General features: G+C 38.5%; 1 protein-coding gene across 1 annotated transcript in view; it reads right to left on the bottom strand.

Annotated features, from left to right (window-relative positions):
* Positions 1-19099, bottom strand: part of SPTA1 (spectrin alpha, erythrocytic 1) — a 69510-nt gene that overhangs the window by 48715 nt on the left and 1696 nt on the right. Inside the window, exons 3-15 of the mRNA XM_007445584.1 lie at positions 17542-17682; positions 16601-16747; positions 14672-14805; positions 13969-14113; positions 11046-11200; positions 9965-10100; positions 9762-9863; positions 8141-8278; positions 7442-7552; positions 6026-6103; positions 5725-5880; positions 4202-4406; positions 2642-2823 (exon numbers count right to left, since the gene is read on the bottom strand). Coding sequence (XP_007445646.1) covers positions 2642-2823; positions 4202-4406; positions 5725-5880; positions 6026-6103; positions 7442-7552; positions 8141-8278; positions 9762-9863; positions 9965-10100; positions 11046-11200; positions 13969-14113; positions 14672-14805; positions 16601-16747; positions 17542-17682 — 1830 coding nt within the window. The remainder of the gene's footprint in view (positions 1-2641; positions 2824-4201; positions 4407-5724; positions 5881-6025; positions 6104-7441; positions 7553-8140; positions 8279-9761; positions 9864-9964; positions 10101-11045; positions 11201-13968; positions 14114-14671; positions 14806-16600; positions 16748-17541; positions 17683-19099) is intronic.

The following is a 19099-nucleotide window of genomic DNA, read 5'->3' as shown; positions in this document are numbered from 1 at the left end:
AATAGCCAGGACATGGAAGCAACCTAAGTGTCCATCGACAGATGAATGGATAAAGAAGATGTCACATATATATACCATGGATTATTACTCAGCCATAAAAAGAAACGAAATTGAGCTATTTGTAGTGAGGTGGATGGACCTAGAGTCTGTCATATAGAGTGAAGTAAGTCAGAAAGAGAAAGACAAATACTGTATGCTAACACATATATATGGAATCTAAGAAAAAAAAATGTCATGAAGAACCTAGGGGTAAGACAGGAATAAAGACACAGACGTACTAGAGAATGGACTTGAGGATATGGGGAGGGGGAAGGGTAAGCTGTGACAAAGTGAGAGAGTGGCATGGACATATATACACTACCAAACGTAAAATAGATAGCTAGTGGGAAGCAGCCGCATAGCACAGGGAGATCAGCTTGATGGTTTGTGACCACCTAGAGGGGTGGGATAGGAGGGTGGGAGGGAGGGAGACTCAAGAAGGAAGAGATATGGGGACATATGTTTATGTATAACTGATTCACTTTGTTATAGAGCAGAAATTAACACACCATTGTAAAGCAATCATACTCCAATAAAGATGTAAAAAAAGAAAAAATGCTTTGCTGAAACCCTTTGGGGAGTTCTGTTTTTTTTTGGGCTGAAGCTGAGGCAGGAGATACATGGCCCCCAGGCTGAACAGTTTCTCCCCTGTGGAAAGATACTCCAAAATAGAAGGAGAGAGGAGTTGAACCCTGCCTAGGTAAGAGATAAAAGAACACATATTCCTCATTCTTGAAGTCAAGGAGACCTTCCCAACTACACATGTGCAGAAAGTCTCCCTGAAAGTAGAAAGGAAGGGGGCGCCACCCCATAGTAGGTGATGTCAACCTACACATAGGCCTCTTTGCTAAAATTCATCTTGGCTAAGAGATGTGCATGCACACAAGGGAGAACGCTGAGATATACCAAATATAGACTCAGAACCAGAAAAAGCAAGATGATTAGCCAAAGGAAACCTGGAAGAAATGCCACATATAAGTGATTCAAACTATCACGACGGCGTGACTCTCTCTCTGAGCCCACCCATGTGTCTATCCACACATACTCATTTTCCTCCTAATACACACTTGTTTCACTACTTTCCATCTCTCTGTGGAACTTCATTCCTACAAAGCTGATGGGGCAGGGCCTTGTCCCTGGCCACTGGTCCCTGGTTGTCTAGTGGCTAGGATTCAGTGCTCTCACTGCCTCAGTCTGACCTCAATATCTCTCCGGGAACCGAAACCTTGCTCCAAGCTGCTACAGGCTGAGGCCATTTGAAATCAAAGCCACCCATTCTTGCATGGCCCTGCAATAAAACTCTCTCTGCTCCAAACTCCGAGATTTCAGTTTGTTGGACCTCACTGTGCGTTGGGCACAAGAGCTTGTGTTCCATAAGAGGAGAACAAATTCCTTGTGGTTGAAATTCCAAAATAGGGTCAAATACTCCTACTTATTACATGTTTACACATGCTGTTCCAAACTTTCCAAAATAGTGTCACACTTTCCAAAATAGGGTCCTAACTTTCCAAAATAGGGTCAAATATTCCTATTTGTTACATGTTTACATATGCTGTTCCTCTTCTTTGTATGTTTTTATTTACTTTTCACCAAATCTTTTCTTTTCCCTTCTTTGAAAATCTGTTCCAAACTCTCTTCCTCCATGTAGATTTCAAAGCTATCTTTATATGGTTTTCCTAACTCCAGCCTTTTACTTCAAGCTCCATTAAGCCATACCTAGAGCTATGTAAGTGACTGGGTTTGTTTTGTTTATTTCTATTTTCTGTAGATTATTCTGTCTTTTCCTTTTAACCAAGAATAACCAAAGAGCAGACATCATAAAAGTGTATTTTAACAGGAAAAATCAATGAGACTTTCTAGGGAACAGCAGAAAAAATTTTAAATACAAGCTAAGATTCCTGGGACGAGAGATTGAGTCAGCTGGAAGTGGATTTCCACTGAGTTCTCCAGAAACTCATATACAGTATCGATACTCTAGAAACTTATTGGACAAATTTATTTAAACTAACAGTCTGGTGGGATTTCAGTGGGTAACTCTGAAACTAAGAGCCTAGACATCTGCTTCTTAGTCCTGGCCCTGCTGTTAATTTTCTTTGTGACATTAGGGAAGTTACTTCACTTCTCTGGGTTTCAATTTTCTTAAGAAAACAAAAATGGTACGATTAAAAATATTTTCAAATTTTGAATTGCAGGATGCCAGAATAGAAAGAGGCAATTTTATAAAAACTTTTATTTTACAGGTGAGGATACAGAGGTGTGAAAAGGTGAAAAGATACACCAAATATCACAGAACAAGTAAGTGATAAGGCTATATATAAAACCCAGGTTTTTGGATTGAGAGTACAGTGTTATATTTAGAAGAGTCAATAAAGTCTTATATCAGCCATGGGGTTCTGACAAAAGACACAAGGCACCCAGGAGAAAGGCTGGATTAAAGGAGATATTGGAAAGAGGTAGTTGACCCACTAAAAGTTTTGAATTTTTACCTTTAGTTTCCTGCTCTCTCTCTGTTTTTTTTTAAACAATAATTACTTATGATCAGTGTGCTCAGAACATAAACAGGTGAGTTGGCCTATAATTGGCCAAAGAGCTAGCAACAAACCTGACGAGCAGCCATGGAAGACTCCAGGAGGCTGTGTTTCCTGAGCAGATTCTGTATATCAGACAGACCTTTCCCATAATCCTCAGACCTAGCCTGCCATTCCACCTCCTCCAGCCAGTGTTTCAGGTCTTCTGCATTATTTTCAAATTGCAGCTGCTTGTTAGCTTCATATAACTGAGTCCCTAGGAAAAGACAGCAAGTATAAGATAACAGATAACTGTCATAACTGATCCTCATTACATGCTAATACATGTTATATCAACTTAAGGAGCAATATAATATTTTCACCCTCCAGTGGGAAAAAGTATAACTGCCTCACATGTGATTATATAAGCAATTATCATAAATTTGTAGAATTCAGATGGTATTTGTTTTTGAAGATAGTAGTGTTCTCAAAACAAAGATAAACAATTTATTCATTTCTTGTTAAGGTATAGTGCTGCTATGTTAGATTTTAACTATCTTGGGTATTTTCATGTCACTTGTTACTCTCTATTGAGACCTCCTTTTCAAAGGGATTCAAACACAAACACTGCATTTTCTGAGAGAAGTATAAAACTTGGGGTTGGCTCAGTTTGAAATTTTGAAGTGTCTTGTCCTAAATATCTTTCTCAGAACTTTGCTAAGCCCCTCTCTTAGTGCCTGTACTTCATCACCAACCATGCCTTACAATTTTTTCTTCCAGAGAATATCTTGATTATCCACATTGTTCTCAGCTAAATTCTTTATTCTATGATTTTATAGCAATTATTTGTGTTATTTCTGTAAAGCAATTACTATGATGTAGAGTAGCAGCAACTTCTTATCATTACAATCAAGTTGAATTTTTTTTTCCTAAACCAAAAATCAGGATGACATCCGACAAAATCAGTATGATATATCTTTTCTATAACCAGGGCAGAGTCACGTCTATAGATGATGTTTATAACAAGGGGGATATTGACAGAGAAACTTCATTATTTGTGTTAATTATGGCAATTGATTAATTTTCCAAAATAAGAGGTGAAGTTAAATTTAAGTAGAGGCTCTTCAAGCAGACATGGGAATTTTCTAAGAGCTTACAACAAAGCCTGAACATGCTCAGATAGGTAAAATAAGTCATCAAGCTCTATTCATAAGAATAAAATATCATGGGAACATCACATGAGGTACCAATATTTTAATGTCTAATTTTATACCCTGGGTCAGAAAACCTTGTTTCATCTATAGAACCAAAATATGTATAATATAATTTAAGGATACTAGTTGTAGGTGCATAGCCAATACTGGATTCATGGTATCTGAATATTTATTCAAGAGGAAGAGAAAAGTGAAGAAAACAAAAGTAATTTCAGTTGAAAAGACTTACATACATGAAGAAAACATAAAATTGTGTTAATAAATAGTGTGATAAATTTAGGTTAGATTCTTAAATTTCTTGACCAATACAGGAATACACAGGGAAGCAAATGAGTAGCATCCCTTCTTATAGAGGTCACTAGGTAAACTCAAGGTGGTAAAGATGAAGAAGGTGGGTTTCAGAATTTAGGAATTCGTTTTCAACAAGACTCTGCTTCTAACCTTTCTGTGCTGTAGCCTCCAGCAATTCCGTCCAGAGTTTGGCAACTTCACTCAAACGAACATCCACACTTTCAGAGGCATAATGATTGCTCTCAATCATCTCCTGGCCAGTTTTCTGTATGTTATTGAGCTGGATCTCATTAGCTGCCAATTCTTCTTCAAAGACTTGCTGCTTTTGAACCTGACTCTTCAAGTTCTGTGTATCCTGAGGCAAAATGAAAACAATTAAGGAAAACCATTCCTTGAAGAATGAGGGGCAGACATTCTGAGGACAGGAATTTCTTTTCACTATAAATCTAACTGAACTAAGAAGATGATATAAGGCAGAACTGTCCTAGTCCAAGTATAGAGGCAGAAGAGGCTTAGGAAACTGTGTGACTAATCCCTCCTCTATACAAATGACAGACGTGGCTAATCAATGCCTGAATTTATTTCTACTGAGTCTGGATATAGTCTGAAGACCATTTTAAATACGACACCTCATGCAAGCACTAACAATCTATCAGAACTGTCATGAAAGATGGAGATTATTTTCCATTCCTGTCCTAGTACATGAAACATCCATCCTTTTGTCCCATATACAGAAGATCTGAACCATAACTCCTCAGGAGAACACAAGCACATAGTGCTGAGTTTTACAGAATGAAAGGTACAGATTAGATGCTCAAAGTTCTATAAAAAAACGTGAGGACAAAAGCATCAGAGGTATATATTTAAGACTAAATGATATCTAGAAAGTAAATACTGTGAATAGATATTGGCCTAGAAATCAAGAGACTAATTCTAGCCCTGATTATAAGTGCAAAAATTTGTGAGTATATATGTGTGTGCATAATAGTTTATATTGTGAGTGAAAAATATGTGTTTTACACAAGCAGAAGGTAAAGAAACCTATGTATAGCTCAGAGATAATTCAGAAATTTTTCAGTCATACAAACTAAGACAGGAGAGGGAGAGAATTCAAGCCCAGTTTTTACCTTCTCCAAAAAGAATTCATGCTTCTACCCTTTATGTTAAACTGCATTCTAAACATTGATTCTTGGCTAACCTTGGGCAATTCACTTCACAATTCAGATCCTTGGTTTCTTCATCTGTAAAATAAGGAGTTGTTCCTTTCCAGCTACAAAATTGTGTAAGTCTATATTATATCAAACCACTAGGTTATTTTTGAGTTCCGGGTAGCTTGAATGTACATTATGATTAGACACAATATTTTCCTACTATAAGTGTGCAGAGGGCAACAGAGGGCTAAATAAGGAGAGTTCCTCCCTTTCTCCGTTCTGTTAAGGACCACTGGAAATTGTGCCAGAGAAAATGGGTGATGGGCAACAGGGTGTAGGAAAACCAGAAACTAGATGTGCAGTCTTGGAGGAGTCATTGCCCTTCTCTGAGTATCTGTCTCTCAATCTATAAAATGAGGCTCACCAGCTGAACACCATTGTCCTTTCAGTTCCAAGACTAATTCCATGAAATTCAGTCCCGATGAGTATGTCCAAGGTCTGCAGTTTGCAGATCCTGCCTACCTTGTAATCTTCATCATCTGCCAACTTTTTCTTCTTGTTGATCCAGTTCTTTAGGTCATCTGAGTCCTGATACAGTTGCTGCAGAAGCAATGAATCCTCCAGCAATCTGCGTCGAGTGGCAGCCCTTTCACGTAAAGCATTCTGTCGGGCCAACAGCTGCAAAAACCATAAACAAACTCACTGTCAGCAAAATCAAATATGGATACATGAGATTCACTGCCCACCAAGGTTATCATGCTCTAACACTTTCCCTGATCCCATGCATAAGCAGGCAGAGGCACATATGGGATCTTGGACATACCCCATCCCGGATAGCAGCAATGTTCTCTGAATCATAATGGTCATTATCAATCAGTTTGGTTGCAGTCTTGTCTAAGGTCTGGAAAAAGAAAAAAAAAGGAGTGGTTTTCCCTCAGTGGCACTAGTAAGTGGCCACAGTTTGGTTAGCTGTTTAAAAAGGAAGCATGACAATGTCAGAAGTAGACAAGTTTCAGGGTCAGAAGATCTAGGTCCTACTTCTGATTTCTGTTATAAATTGTATCTCAAAATGTATTGTATCTCAGGCAGGTTAATTACCTTCTTTAGGTCACAATTTTTTTTTTAAATCTAGTTTACAGTAAATGAATCCTGATGTCACTATGAGGTGACTATCTGATCTAGTCTTAAATTTATAAGAGGAAGCATTATTGATATAGTCACATCCAGTGCCACCAGTCTCTATCTATCTATCTGTCTATCATCTATCTATCTATTCATCCTTCCATCCATCATATATCATATATACTTTTATCTACATCTATATCTATAGCTACATGGGGAATGGAGTCACAAATTACAGACATGAATTTTTACTCATATTCATTCATGATTCCCAAAATTGCTAGGACTCAGGATGGATTAATTGATTGGGAATAGGAAAATGATCTAAAATAAACAATAGCATTTTATAAACTGTAATTTATTTTATACGGTTAGCTTTTACCAGTGAAAATCAACTTAACAAGCATATGGACTGGGAATGACCATATTAAGCTCTGTATTGACTGAAGATTAACAGAGAAGACTTGGAATTTTGTTGTTAGTGTGGTTGTTGCTGCTGTTGCTGATATACATGCACACATACAAGGTTAAAGTCAGCACTGTCCTAGGGAACATACAGTAGATTGGACAAATAAAGTCTTCCTCATACTTCTCTGAGACTTGCTTATGTATTGACATAAGACATTTTCTGGGACATTGTACTAAACAGTTCACAGGAAGACTACAGTAACATTAAATGAGAAACACATAGATGAAGGTATACAGGAAAAAATAGATACTACTTAGATATCTAGATATTACTAAAGAAAACCAAATGGAGATATTATCGAAGGGGAAAAAATATAAAAAGTAAATAATACATTCAAATTTTTAAGTTATGATTATATGTTGGATATGGATCCAATAGTTTCTACTTATACTGCAGAAAAAATAAGACAATCATGCATTTCATCAGAAAATATAAATGGCTCAAAATCTTTAAAACTTTCTAAATATGTTTTGTGGAATACAAATGTATTGATAAAAAATGGGTATGATTATTTTTCTGGATGCTTTCTCTTTAAAGAACAACCCTCATGTTATGTCTGATAGTTATGAGTGATTCTAAGGGTTGGTATTGTATTAGATGATATGTACAAACATGAAGCCAATACCCAAACCAGGGCCCATTTCTTACTGTGATCTTCTCCTCCTGGGCAGTAAAGGCTTCCTCAAAGTCATCATGCTTCTGAAGAAGGGCTTCAACACTGCCCAAGGAGTTTCCCAAGTCTTCATTTTCCAGGAAGGCCTATAGAAGACAGAAAGATACATCCCAGCTGTACCTCACTGGTGAGAAACATTCCCTTTGGAATATCTCTGAGAAAGGAGTAAGGAAGGAGGTGAGAGGAATAGAGAGTAAGGTGGGAATTAGCACAAAGTAGGAGAGGAGATAGAGGCTAACATTTAGCAGCAGGAGCTTCAGAGTCCCTTCCCAATCTTCTCATACAACTTTATCACTTTCGTTTCTGTGTCTGAACCAACCAATCTATTCTGAGATCTCAAATACTCAAGAGGACCACTCACCTCCTCCAGGAAATCTCTCATTAACCCTGCCTGACTCATTACATTTTCTCTTGCTGAACTCTTAACAACTGGATATTCATTTCACTTCATGTTCAGTAGAGCTTAAAGACTCTCTGCTTTGTATTTAGGTATTTTTCTGTGCATTTGTCCATGAGGGAATTTCAAGAGTCTCACAGAGAGGGCCAATCTTTTCTCCTCCTTGTGGCTCACCCTCCAGTTCCCAGGTGAACTGAAATGGTTGTAAGGGTGTTGATAGTAGCAAATAAGGAGAAGGAGAAATGGCTTCTGGACACTTTCTGAGCCCCTTTGTTACCTCTTGTCTACTCATCCAACTGTCCACTTGCTCACTGTCACGGTAGAAGAGGTGTAGTTCCAGGCACTGCTCATACTGCTGCCAACGCTTGTCCCACAGTTCCAGCAGAGCATCCCAATGGGAGGTAAGTACTGCCATCTTTGAAAAGGAAGAGATAATGTGCCCGGAAGATACTAATTAATTTATTTTATCCTATATTCACTGAGCATCTAATAATGCAAGGCTTTTTGAAGGATACAAAAGTGAATAGGAAATGGGATTTTCTCTTAAGGCTGCAACATCTAAGTGAATCACTGTAGTATAGGAAAAATGGGATAAATATCATAACAGAGGTACACCACACTTAATATGTATAAATAAAGAAGAAAAGATTAATTCAGATTTGAAGAAGCAGGGAGTAGAAGTATAGAAAGTATTGTATCAAACAAAGATTTGAAGGGCAGGGAGGTGTGGATCGGGATTGTAGGAGGACATAATACCACAAGCAAGTAATTACTCCAAGTAATCATTAGACTATACGAAGTGCTCCAGAGAAAAGTGCAGTGTCTAAAAAAGGTAAACATTTAATGAAATTCAAGTTTATAGACACTTAAATGATCAGATTGAGAAGTTTGCATTCTATTCCAAAAGCAAATAAGAACCATCACAGTGAAAATGACATTCTCAAACTCATAAAAGCCTTTGTTTCTGCCCAAGCATCTACCCAAGAAATTCCAGCTTATTAAAACAGCTGCTGTGTTAACTCCATTAAAAAGACAGTAACAATTCTCAGAATCCCAGGATAATAGGTAAGTTTTCAAGGATTTAGGGTCTCACTATTCCTTTGGCAGGAAATAGTTAAAAATAAAAATCCATAGTATAAAATCTCATAGAGATCTTGATGAAGTGAAAATATGGTCATCTCAACCTTCATCATATAGCACTTGGGGCTGTGCTTGGAATCTAATGATATGAAAAGAACCTGCAAATCTTATTTCAGTTATCATCCCAAGGAGTTCCTGTGACTCTGTGACTGGAGTAAAATATCTCAGGGATCAGGAGATTTACATGAGCCCTTGGGATCTAGGAGGTTAGGATGATGGCAAACCTTAATCTTCATTCAGTGGAATTCTGAGTGTTTAAAGCTTTCCTGTTGCTTAATGGAGATTTGAGAAACACAGATATAGGAAAATCAGTTTGATTTGAGGTTGTATAGAGGAGAGAAGAAAGGGAGCCATGTACCAGGAACCATGCTATGTACCTTAGGGAACCCAAAGATGAATAAGGTGCAGTCCTCAAAGAATTCACAATCTAGAGATGAGCATGGGAATGTGATAAAACAGAGCACATGTGACAAGGCAAGACGGTATGGAGGTTTCAAATTAGATAGAAGGTAGGTGATGAAATTAGTTAGGTTGATGAAGTAATGTCTCAGAGGTGAGGGAGCACACATCAAGTCCTGAGAACTTCAAATGCCTCAAATTAGCTAAAGCGACATATGAAGGAAGCAGAGTGATATTTGAGCCCACATTAAGATGTTTATACATCTTCTGTCCTCTTTCAGAGATGGTCATATTAGTATGAGGTTAAGTGAAGGCTTAATATGTATCAAAATTTCACAAATTCTGTTAAACTAGATTACCTTATCCATGACTTCATCAGATGCTTCATGACTGGCATCCAGCAGGGCTCGACCAGTCTCATTAGCAGATTGAAATCGGTCATCATAAGAGTCAATCTCATGCTGTGGCCATGAGACAAAATGTTTTAAAATGCAGCAAGAAACCTTCTGGCATTGTTGGAAACTGCCCTCTTCCTCCTATTGGGGAAGCCTTTCCTCTCTACCTTATGCTGCTGATGCCTGTCCAGTAGGGCTTCCCCACCAGTCACATCTGTAGGCAGCTCATCAGCATTGATCAAAGCAGTCTTCTCCTTCATCCAGCCTGAGAGCTCATCATAGTCAGATAAGAACCGCTGGTACCTGAGAGAAAGGTAAGGGGAAAGACAGGAAGGAGGAACCAGATACAAATGGACTTTGAACAAAGAGTCAGGGTTGGGTTGGGCTAAGATGTACAACATGTGCTTTGCCCTAATCCTACACCTCCCATTCCTCTGATGTACTTCCTATTCCTTTAGCAGTGCAGGTTGTAAATCCTTCACTCCAGGTTGTATATTCCTAGGGCAGATGCGTCATTGTGTGATGAAGCACTTGGACATGACATCTCCAACATCACAAAGTCACATCCCAGATGCACTTGAAGTAGAATAAAGTACTCACAAGGAGGCCAATAAATAAGGACATAACATAACCAACAGGAAGCCTAAGGGACGACTAGATTTAGGGTTAGGAGCCCTCATGTATTTTAGTTCACACTTCACCATACCAGTAAAAACAAAAACTACAAAAAAAGATTACCTATTCAAAAAAATCAAAAGCTCACCAGTTCATTTTAAATCATATCAATAAGATAAACACTATTTTCTGGTGATTTAATAACTAATCATAAAAATTAACTACTGAAATGATGTCCAGATTTTTTGTAAGCTGACCTACATTCCAGAAATAATTCTAGATTTATTTTGTGTTCTTCAGCTTGGAAATTAATTCCAGTTCCTTAGCTAGGGCCAAGATTTTGACATGTTTCTTCAGCTAATTTTTCAGTTCCATGGACCACTTCGTAGCTTCTTACAACTGTACAAACAGAGGAAGACAGGAAGGGTACAGGTGAAAGGAGGTGTCACGCTGAGGATTATATCAGCCTTCAAAGGACTTCTCCTGGCAAATTAAAATTGCTTTTGCCTCTACTGAGCAGGCAGGAGGGCTGGGCCACTCATTATTTTACTCCTTTCACTCTTTTATTTCTGCTTTTGATGTTATACTTTGACCTAGAGATAGGTAAAGCAATAGAGAAGAAGGATTTCTCACCTATAAGAAGCCTGCAGCTTTTCATATCTGCTGGTAGCCAAGGTGCGAATGTGCCCCCAGTTGGAGACCAGATCCTCTTTCATCTGCTGGATCTGCGCTGCATCTGAAGGATGGGAAAGCTTTAACTTGTCTGCTTTGGCACATAACTCCTTCACCTTTGGGATAAAAAAGAAATCTAGTATGTGAAGGTGGTCAACTGTATGGTGATGGGTGGCAACTTTGTAGTATATACGGATGTCTAGTTATAATGCTGTACATCTGAAACTTATATAATTAAAAGAAAAGATAAAGAAACACAGTGGGAAATCCAAGCATTCTGGTCCTCTTGGCAAAGTTTTATGGGAAGAATGTAACATAATAATCATAAGAATTAGAATAATTTATTAGTGCTTTTATATTGATATATTTATATTAATATACTCATGTAACTATATTAACAATAATAATTTACTGATTACATTTTGTCTCTCATTGTGCTAAGCACTTCATATGCATTTTCTTGTTTTATAGTCTTCCTTTAATAATACGGTGAGGCAAAACTATTCTTGCTCTCCTTGTATGTGAAAACTGAGAGGTTGAGTATTTTATTTGCCCAAGGTCATTGAGCTAGTCAATGTCAGAAGCAATGTTTAGATATACATCTGTCCTTCATTACCTTCTATACTAACACCATAAATATTATTGTGGGAACCAGAGAGACATTTGTGCCAAGGAAAATTTCTGCCAAGAAAATTTCAGTAATGCCAGGCAGTTTTGAGCACAATTCTTGAGGAGCAGGTTTACTAGGGCAAATTCCACATGTTACCATTAGTCCTTCTACTATACCCAACTATCATTAGGTGCTGCCTAGGATTTGAAATTTCATTATCATTATTCATTAAATCATGGTATTTTATCATCCATAATTAGAAAAAAAAAAGACCAAAGAGGAAAAATGAGGAAGAACAAAAGAAGTAGAATGGTGAAATCATTTTCAGAAATGACCCAGGCATAGAGCTATGATTAAAGCATAGCAGTAGGGATATTCCTGTGGGCTGACTCCACTGTAGAAGCTCAGGTGTAATTAGTTTAAGTTATGGTTAAATTGTGATGAGAAGAAGTAAGAATGGGAATCATTCAAGAAAATAGGCTTGCTCCAATTTCTAGTGTGTCTATACCTACTGTAGGTATAGGAACCCGGGTTTTCCAGTTTCCAGAAGAAAACCCAAAGGTGGGTTTAGTAATGTGTTGTTGTTTTGACATCTTTATTGGAGTATAATTGCTTTACAATGGTGTGTTAGTTTCTGCTTTATAACAAAGTGAATCAGCTATACATATACATATATCACCATATCTCCTCCCTCTTGCATCTCCCTATCCCTCCCCTCTAGGTGGTCACACAGCACCGAGCTGATCTCCCTGTGCTATGCAGCTGCTTCCCACTAGGTGTCTATTTTACATTTGGTAGTATATATAAGTCCATTCCACTCTCTCACTTTGCCCCAACTTATCCTTCCCCTTCTCTGTGTCCTCAAGTCCATTCTCTACATCTGCATCTTTATTCTTGTCCTGTCCCTAGGTTCTTCAGAACCATTTTTTGTTGTTGTTATTGTTTTTTTAGATTCCATATATATGTGTTAGCATACGGTATTTGTTTTTCTCTTCCTGACTTACTTCACTCTGTATGACCGTCTCTAGGTCCATCCACCTCACTACAGATAACTCAATTTCATTTCTTTTTATGGCTGAGTAATATTCCATTGTATATATGTGCCACATCATCTTTATCCATTCATCTGTCAATGGACACTTAGGTTGCTTCCATGTCCAGGCTATTGTAAACAGAGCTGCAATGAACATTGTGGTACATGACTCTTTTTGAATTATGGTTTCCTCAGGGTATGTGCCCAGTAGCGGGATTGCTGGGTCATATGGTAGCTCTATTTTTAATTTTTTAAGGAACCTCCCTACCGTTCTCCATAGTGGCTGTATCAATTTACATTCCCATCAACAGTGCAAGAGGGTTCCCTTTTCTCCACACCTTCTCCAGCATTTATTGTTTGTAGACTATTTTTTTTTTTGTGGTACACGGGCCTCTCACTGTTGTGGCCTCTCCCGTTGCGGAGCACAGGCTCCGGACGCGCAGGCACAGCGGCCATGGCTCACGGGCCCAGCTGCTCCGCGGCATGCGGGATCCCCCCGGACCGGGGCACGAACCCGCGTCCCCTGCATCCGCAGGCGGACTCCTAACCACTGCGCCACCAGGGAAGCCCTGTTTGTAGACTATTTGATGATGGCCATTCTGACTGGTGTGAGGTGATACCTCATTGCAATTTTGAGTTGCATTTCTCTAATGATTAGTGATGTTGAGCATCCCTTCATGTGTTTGTTGGTCATCTGTATATCTTCTTTGTAGAAATGTCTCTTTAAGTCTTCTGCCCACTTTTGGATTGGGTTGTTTGTTTTTTTTTGATATTCAGCTGCATGGGCTGGTAATGTGTTTTAAGTGTCTGAGTTTATTATAAAAGGGGAAGAAGAAACTTACTCCCTTTTCGACTGAGTGAAGGACAAGAAGAAACAAGGTTCAGCTCCAACAAGAGAAAGTGTAGTTAGATAAAAGAAAAGACTCTCTGGCCATAGAGTACTGAGTGAGATTAGGAAACCATTCTTGAAGCTATCTATTTTGGTTTAAATTATGAAATATATTACAAAAAGCTTGAGCGTATATAAAACATATATGTATATTTAAATAAAAATAATTAAATAAATTAAGAGATATCCAAGATTCATGTACAAGTTATAAACTAGGATAAGGAGGTATATTCAAGTGGCACACAATTTCTCCTTCATTGAAATAGTGAATTTACTGTGTCCTATGGAGATGAGATGAACACCAAATGCCTTTTCTAGCTCAGGGGATTAGCCATTCCTCCAACAGGCTTACCTTGTCATTCATGACTGCAAGGTTCCTCTCAAGTGTCTTGTGACTGTGAAACAGTGCCTCAGAGCTCACAAGGTCTTTGCCATAGTCTTCAGATGTGACTTGAGGCTCCTTCTCCTTAATCCACTGGATGGCTTCAGTCAAGTCCCTGTCAGACATCTCCATGAGCTCCAGCAAAGGAAGAAGGCAGGCATTCCAGGGCAAACAGCCCACAGCAAGGACCAGTCTAGCTAACTCAGTCAGAAATAACCCTATCTTCCCCCACACTAGCAAAATACATAATGTAAAATGTTCTTTACTGCTTTTAATGGTTTCCATTGAGAGTTAGAGATTTGGGCATCATGACAACTGAGCCTCCAGATATACTTCCTATACCTAGGTCAGCTCTTCACGAATGTCCTTCTTCCCAACTTCACCCTCCATTCCCTTCCGGTTCTTAATCTGCTTTTCTTGCCTCTGCAGAGCTTCCATCACTAATTTACCAGTGTTATTTGTATTGCTTTAAGCTCCATTAGACACATACTTTGCTGTAGAGTGGGTCACAATTTTCTTAACTACTCTCTCCCTTGTTGTCTTTAAAGGCAAGCACATGAGTTTCTTTTTTTAGAGGTATTGGCCACTAATTGCTAACAGTAGACAGAGGCTAACACAAATAACAAACATAGTGCTATTGCAGTTTCCTACAGTTCAGTGGTGAGATTCCTACCTTTTGAATCGCTGGAGGTCTGAAGCACTGGACAGCATTTTCTGTCGTTGGAGAGCCAAACCATGGAGCCGCTCCCAGGCTGCATTCACTTCCTCCTGCTTTGACTGAATCAAGGGCAGCTCAGGATGCTTTTCCTGTGGGAGAAAGTCAATGCTAGACTAATGCAAAAAATCATTTAAACATTTCTTATTTCACATTTAAACACTTCTTATTTCACACTTCACTTTAGCCCTGCTCCCTAACTCTTACTTGATCCACCTCACCAAAATCTAGAAAACCAAACCACCAGATATTTTGCCCACAGCTCCAGACTAGCCTACTAACACAGGTTGCCCAACCTCATTATTTTTAGAACTCCATCATGTTGATGCCTGCTAACTCCCTTCAAGATCCTGGAAACCAAGGAAAAGAAGAGAAAATTCCTTTTTTGAAATCTGACTTAATTTTTCAAAACTCCAATACTGTGGGTCTTGGTTCTTTTGGGGTCCTGATACCTTTGAGAAGCTAATGAGAGTTATTTCCCTCTTTGCAGAATTATACAGACATGCAGATAAACTTAATTTTGCAGAAAACTCCACACATTTTTGCAAACTAACTGAAGCAATGAGATTTATGAATACTAGATTAAGCTAGCAGCATCAGCCCATTTTGATACTTGGCAATTTTGAGTAGTTCCCAAATACCCAAGTCTCCCTACTCCTCCTATTCCTGTTTATTTCCATTTCTATTTTGAAGACTCATCAGACTGAATTTTCTACTTCTCCTTCCTTGCTTATAAATAGAAATGATATTCTATGAGCCCCAGCACTTAGGCATCAAGAGGCCTTTCAGCTTCTGTTCTTACCTTCTTGGAACACATAAAAAAGCATGATCTACTGAAAGATGAGAGAGAATATGGAGAAAACCTTCATTTTCCTTGCTAAATCTCCAGACATGGGAGCAAGGCCATTTTAGACTCTCCACCCCAACTGACTCACTGTATAACAGCAGTTACTTATGAATACCAGGTAATATCAGCAGAATAACCCAGCTGAGCAGCTGAGTCACTGAATCATGAATCAGTGAATCTGATTCACTGAAAAAAATAGGTTGTTTGTTGTTTTCAGTTTTGTGGTAGTTTGGTAGATAGTAGTAGATAACTTAAAAATCTCCACATTAAGAAAAAGGTGATAGAAGGAGAAAATTTGGGACTGTTGGAAATGTGGTCTGGAAATAAATTGAGAAATATGTTATTTTTCCCTACTCGAGTACCCGTTCATCCTGGTTCTAGTAACACAGAAACATCATTCCCATTATAAAGCTGCAGTGATAATGAAACCTTAAATGGAAAAGCACAATAGCCAACTGTTAAAATTTCTAATTCCTTCATGTACATATAAAATCAGACTGACTTCCAAGTTCTCACATATGTTAGGATTATTTATTCACACACTGAGTTTTTACATGCCCAGAAATTAAAAACTTATTTAAGCACTTTCTTAAGAAAATGAAGGTAAATCTGCCTCATTTTCCCTTCCCCCACAAAATACACAAAAAAAATTAGTTTAATTATATCATATATATTATGATAGCCTACCATTATTTTATATTCTTTGCCACTTTATTCTGGTTCTTCTTCATGAAGAAAGAGTGCTTCATAAACTTGAGAAATCAATGTACTGCATGGTGCAGGAGTAACCCCATTGTGGATTGAATTCATTTATGTAAACACACATACACTCACTCACTCTCATCTCCATTTCCGTGGACTGGCAAGGGATAAATTCAGAAAGGAGAGGAAACTGCTCTGGGCATGTTGCTCCAGGGACAGGCATACCTCTGCTTTCTCACAATGTCCTATATCTTTCAGGTCCCATCTACTAATGGCCAGAGAGTCTTCTTGAAGATCAGACCCTTTCTCTGGCTTGGCTCTCTTGTTCCCCACCTCACCTCAGCACACTCATTGGCATATTGGTTCACTCCATTCACTCTCTCCTTTCGAACTGCCAGATCCGCTTGGAAATCTTCAAACTTCTTATGCAGAACCTCTGTGCGCTCCCAGTCCTCACCCAGCTCCACTGATGTCACTATAACCTCCTGTAGACGGAGAAAACTCTGGTAAGTCACCCGTAAACATTTAGGAATTCCTGCAGGTCAAATGCCCAAAACCCTTGCTCACATTCCCAGGATAACTCAGAAGGAGATACTGGTGGAACTTGGGAGAACCCTTCAGGAAAGAGTCAGAAGCAGCAGTGTATTTCCTGAGGTGGCGTTCTGGCCCAAGGAACAGTGGTCTTTGGGGTAATTCTTTGGAGAGACCAGGAACATTGTTGGCAAAAGCCCCTGGGAACACCCTTTTGTGTATTGGAACCTGAAAAATAAATTTATCCTGGTTCTACTCAATTCAACAAACTGAGCATTTACAAAAGCATTGTGCTAGGCACTTGCTTGTGTAAATGTTCAGTCCTAACCATAGGATTATTCTTTAAGTATGTAGAAAATAAAAACCTCCCTAGTTATAGGTACTGAGAGACAAAGAATTAGGGAACGAACTGCAATGCTTTAAGCTGGACACAGAGTAAGAGTGAAAATCTAGGAGTGAAGGCTCATGGAAGGTAGAATGGGGACAATCCTATATCATCTTTCAATGCAGATTTTGTGTAAGTCTTGCCTTCTTCATATTCAGATTTATACATTTAGACTTATCCCCCCTACAGTGTTAACCACTTCCAGAATACCCCTAAATCTTTGCCAACATTCTTCTTTATTCCAAGGAACTAAGCCCAGGAAGAGACATCCTGACTTGTTATGAAATGCCTGCATTAAATTGCTATGGGATGTCTGGGGCAGATGGATGGGAAGTCCTATAGGCATACTGTTTGGTCCTATACCTTGTCTCCAATCCACTCCAAGATGTCAGCACACTCCTGTAAGTACTGCTGAAGCTTCAGGGCCCGCAGCAGCAGGGTGCCCTTCTCTTGAGTCAGCTCCAGGAGCAGGTCCCACAGGTGGCTGAGTTCCTCCAGAAGGACCTATGGGGAAAGTAAAACCACTCAGGCACAGTACCTGCTGTGGAGCAGCAGGTATAGACTCAGAGACCTGTGCAGAGAGGGACCTGGATAAAAATCCCTCCTCCCATTCACTTGTGCATTAATTGATCAACAAATATTTAAAGGAGGAAATAGGACATGTATGTGAATAGCAATTAAACCATACGATCTTCCACAATAGAAAAAAATGAATAATGTTTTGGTGTTTTAGAGGATGAAGTGATTACAGACAATAAGACAGGATAGAATAAGAATTCATGAAAGAGTGCTCATTTGAATTGGACCTTGAGGGAAAGGTAGAATTTTGATAGGTAGACAATGGGCAGAGGGTGTTCAAAGTACTGAAAAAGACATAGAAAAAATTTAGCATGGACTGTTTGTCAGAAAGGATAAGAGTTACAGTGTTTTTCTGACTTATAAAGGATATAGTGGCACCAAAGCAATGAGAATTTGAGAGTATATAGTTGAGGGCTCTAATGTCAAGTTAGCTTAGAAGACCAGATTTTACATATACTGTAAAATTGAAGGTGTCATATATGTTATGCCTTCAAGATTCTTGTATTTTTCAACTACTTCATGGTCCTAAGGTAACATGTAGCATGTAGACCACATTTATCTCTGAATCCTGCCATGGTACAGACTGATATAGCCCCAGTGATTCTGATAGATATGAAGATGTTTCAAACATTTCTCAAATATTTTAATTAATGTAAGGGATTGTTTTTTATATAAATTATACAAAGTGATTTCTATTTTATGACAATAAATAAAATTTGAGATTTTCTTGTTAGAGTCTTCTTTCTAATAAGCTTTATTCTGGTTAATGTCTGTATTGCCTGACCATGTTTTGTTGACAGTAAAGCAAACTAGAATTTGTATGCTAAATATGGGACTACAGCCATAATTTTTAAATATAACACAAATTTATTTTGAATTTTTAAAAAAATATTTAAACAGTAAAAAAAAATTCACTTATACAAAAAAGAACCTGAATTGACTGTATCAACACAAACTTGTTGGAAGAGTATATGAATTAAGTCAGAAAAAAGACTGGTACATTAGTAATGGGTTCCATAGTGGTGGTGATCTTCAGCCTTCAGGGTTTAGGGAAGACAAGGGATTTTAGGAAGTTTTTTTCCCCAAAATGAACAGATGAGAGGGTTTGGAAAAGTACAATAGTAGTCATAGTATGTGGGCTGTGAAGAGAAAGAGGTCTCATAGACAAAGGGAGAAAGATTTTGGAGAAGATTCAAAGAAAAAGCCTCCCTTGTTTAGAGAGTTTAAGGGACAAGGACTCTGAGGCTAGAAGAATTAAGTAGAAAGGACATTTCAGAAAACCAATTCATCTGGGTTGAAGTGGGTTTGATCTTGAGCCACCTGTACTGTGGTGGCATAAGCA

The sequence above is a fragment of the Lipotes vexillifer genome, unplaced genomic scaffold (genome assembly GCF_000442215.2).
Source record: "Lipotes vexillifer unplaced genomic scaffold, Lipotes_vexillifer_v1.1 scaffold1927, whole genome shotgun sequence".
NCBI lineage: Eukaryota > Metazoa > Chordata > Mammalia > Artiodactyla > Lipotidae > Lipotes > Lipotes vexillifer.
The sequence above is the reverse complement of the archived record's forward strand: the minus strand, read 5'-3'. Positions and strand labels throughout refer to the sequence as shown.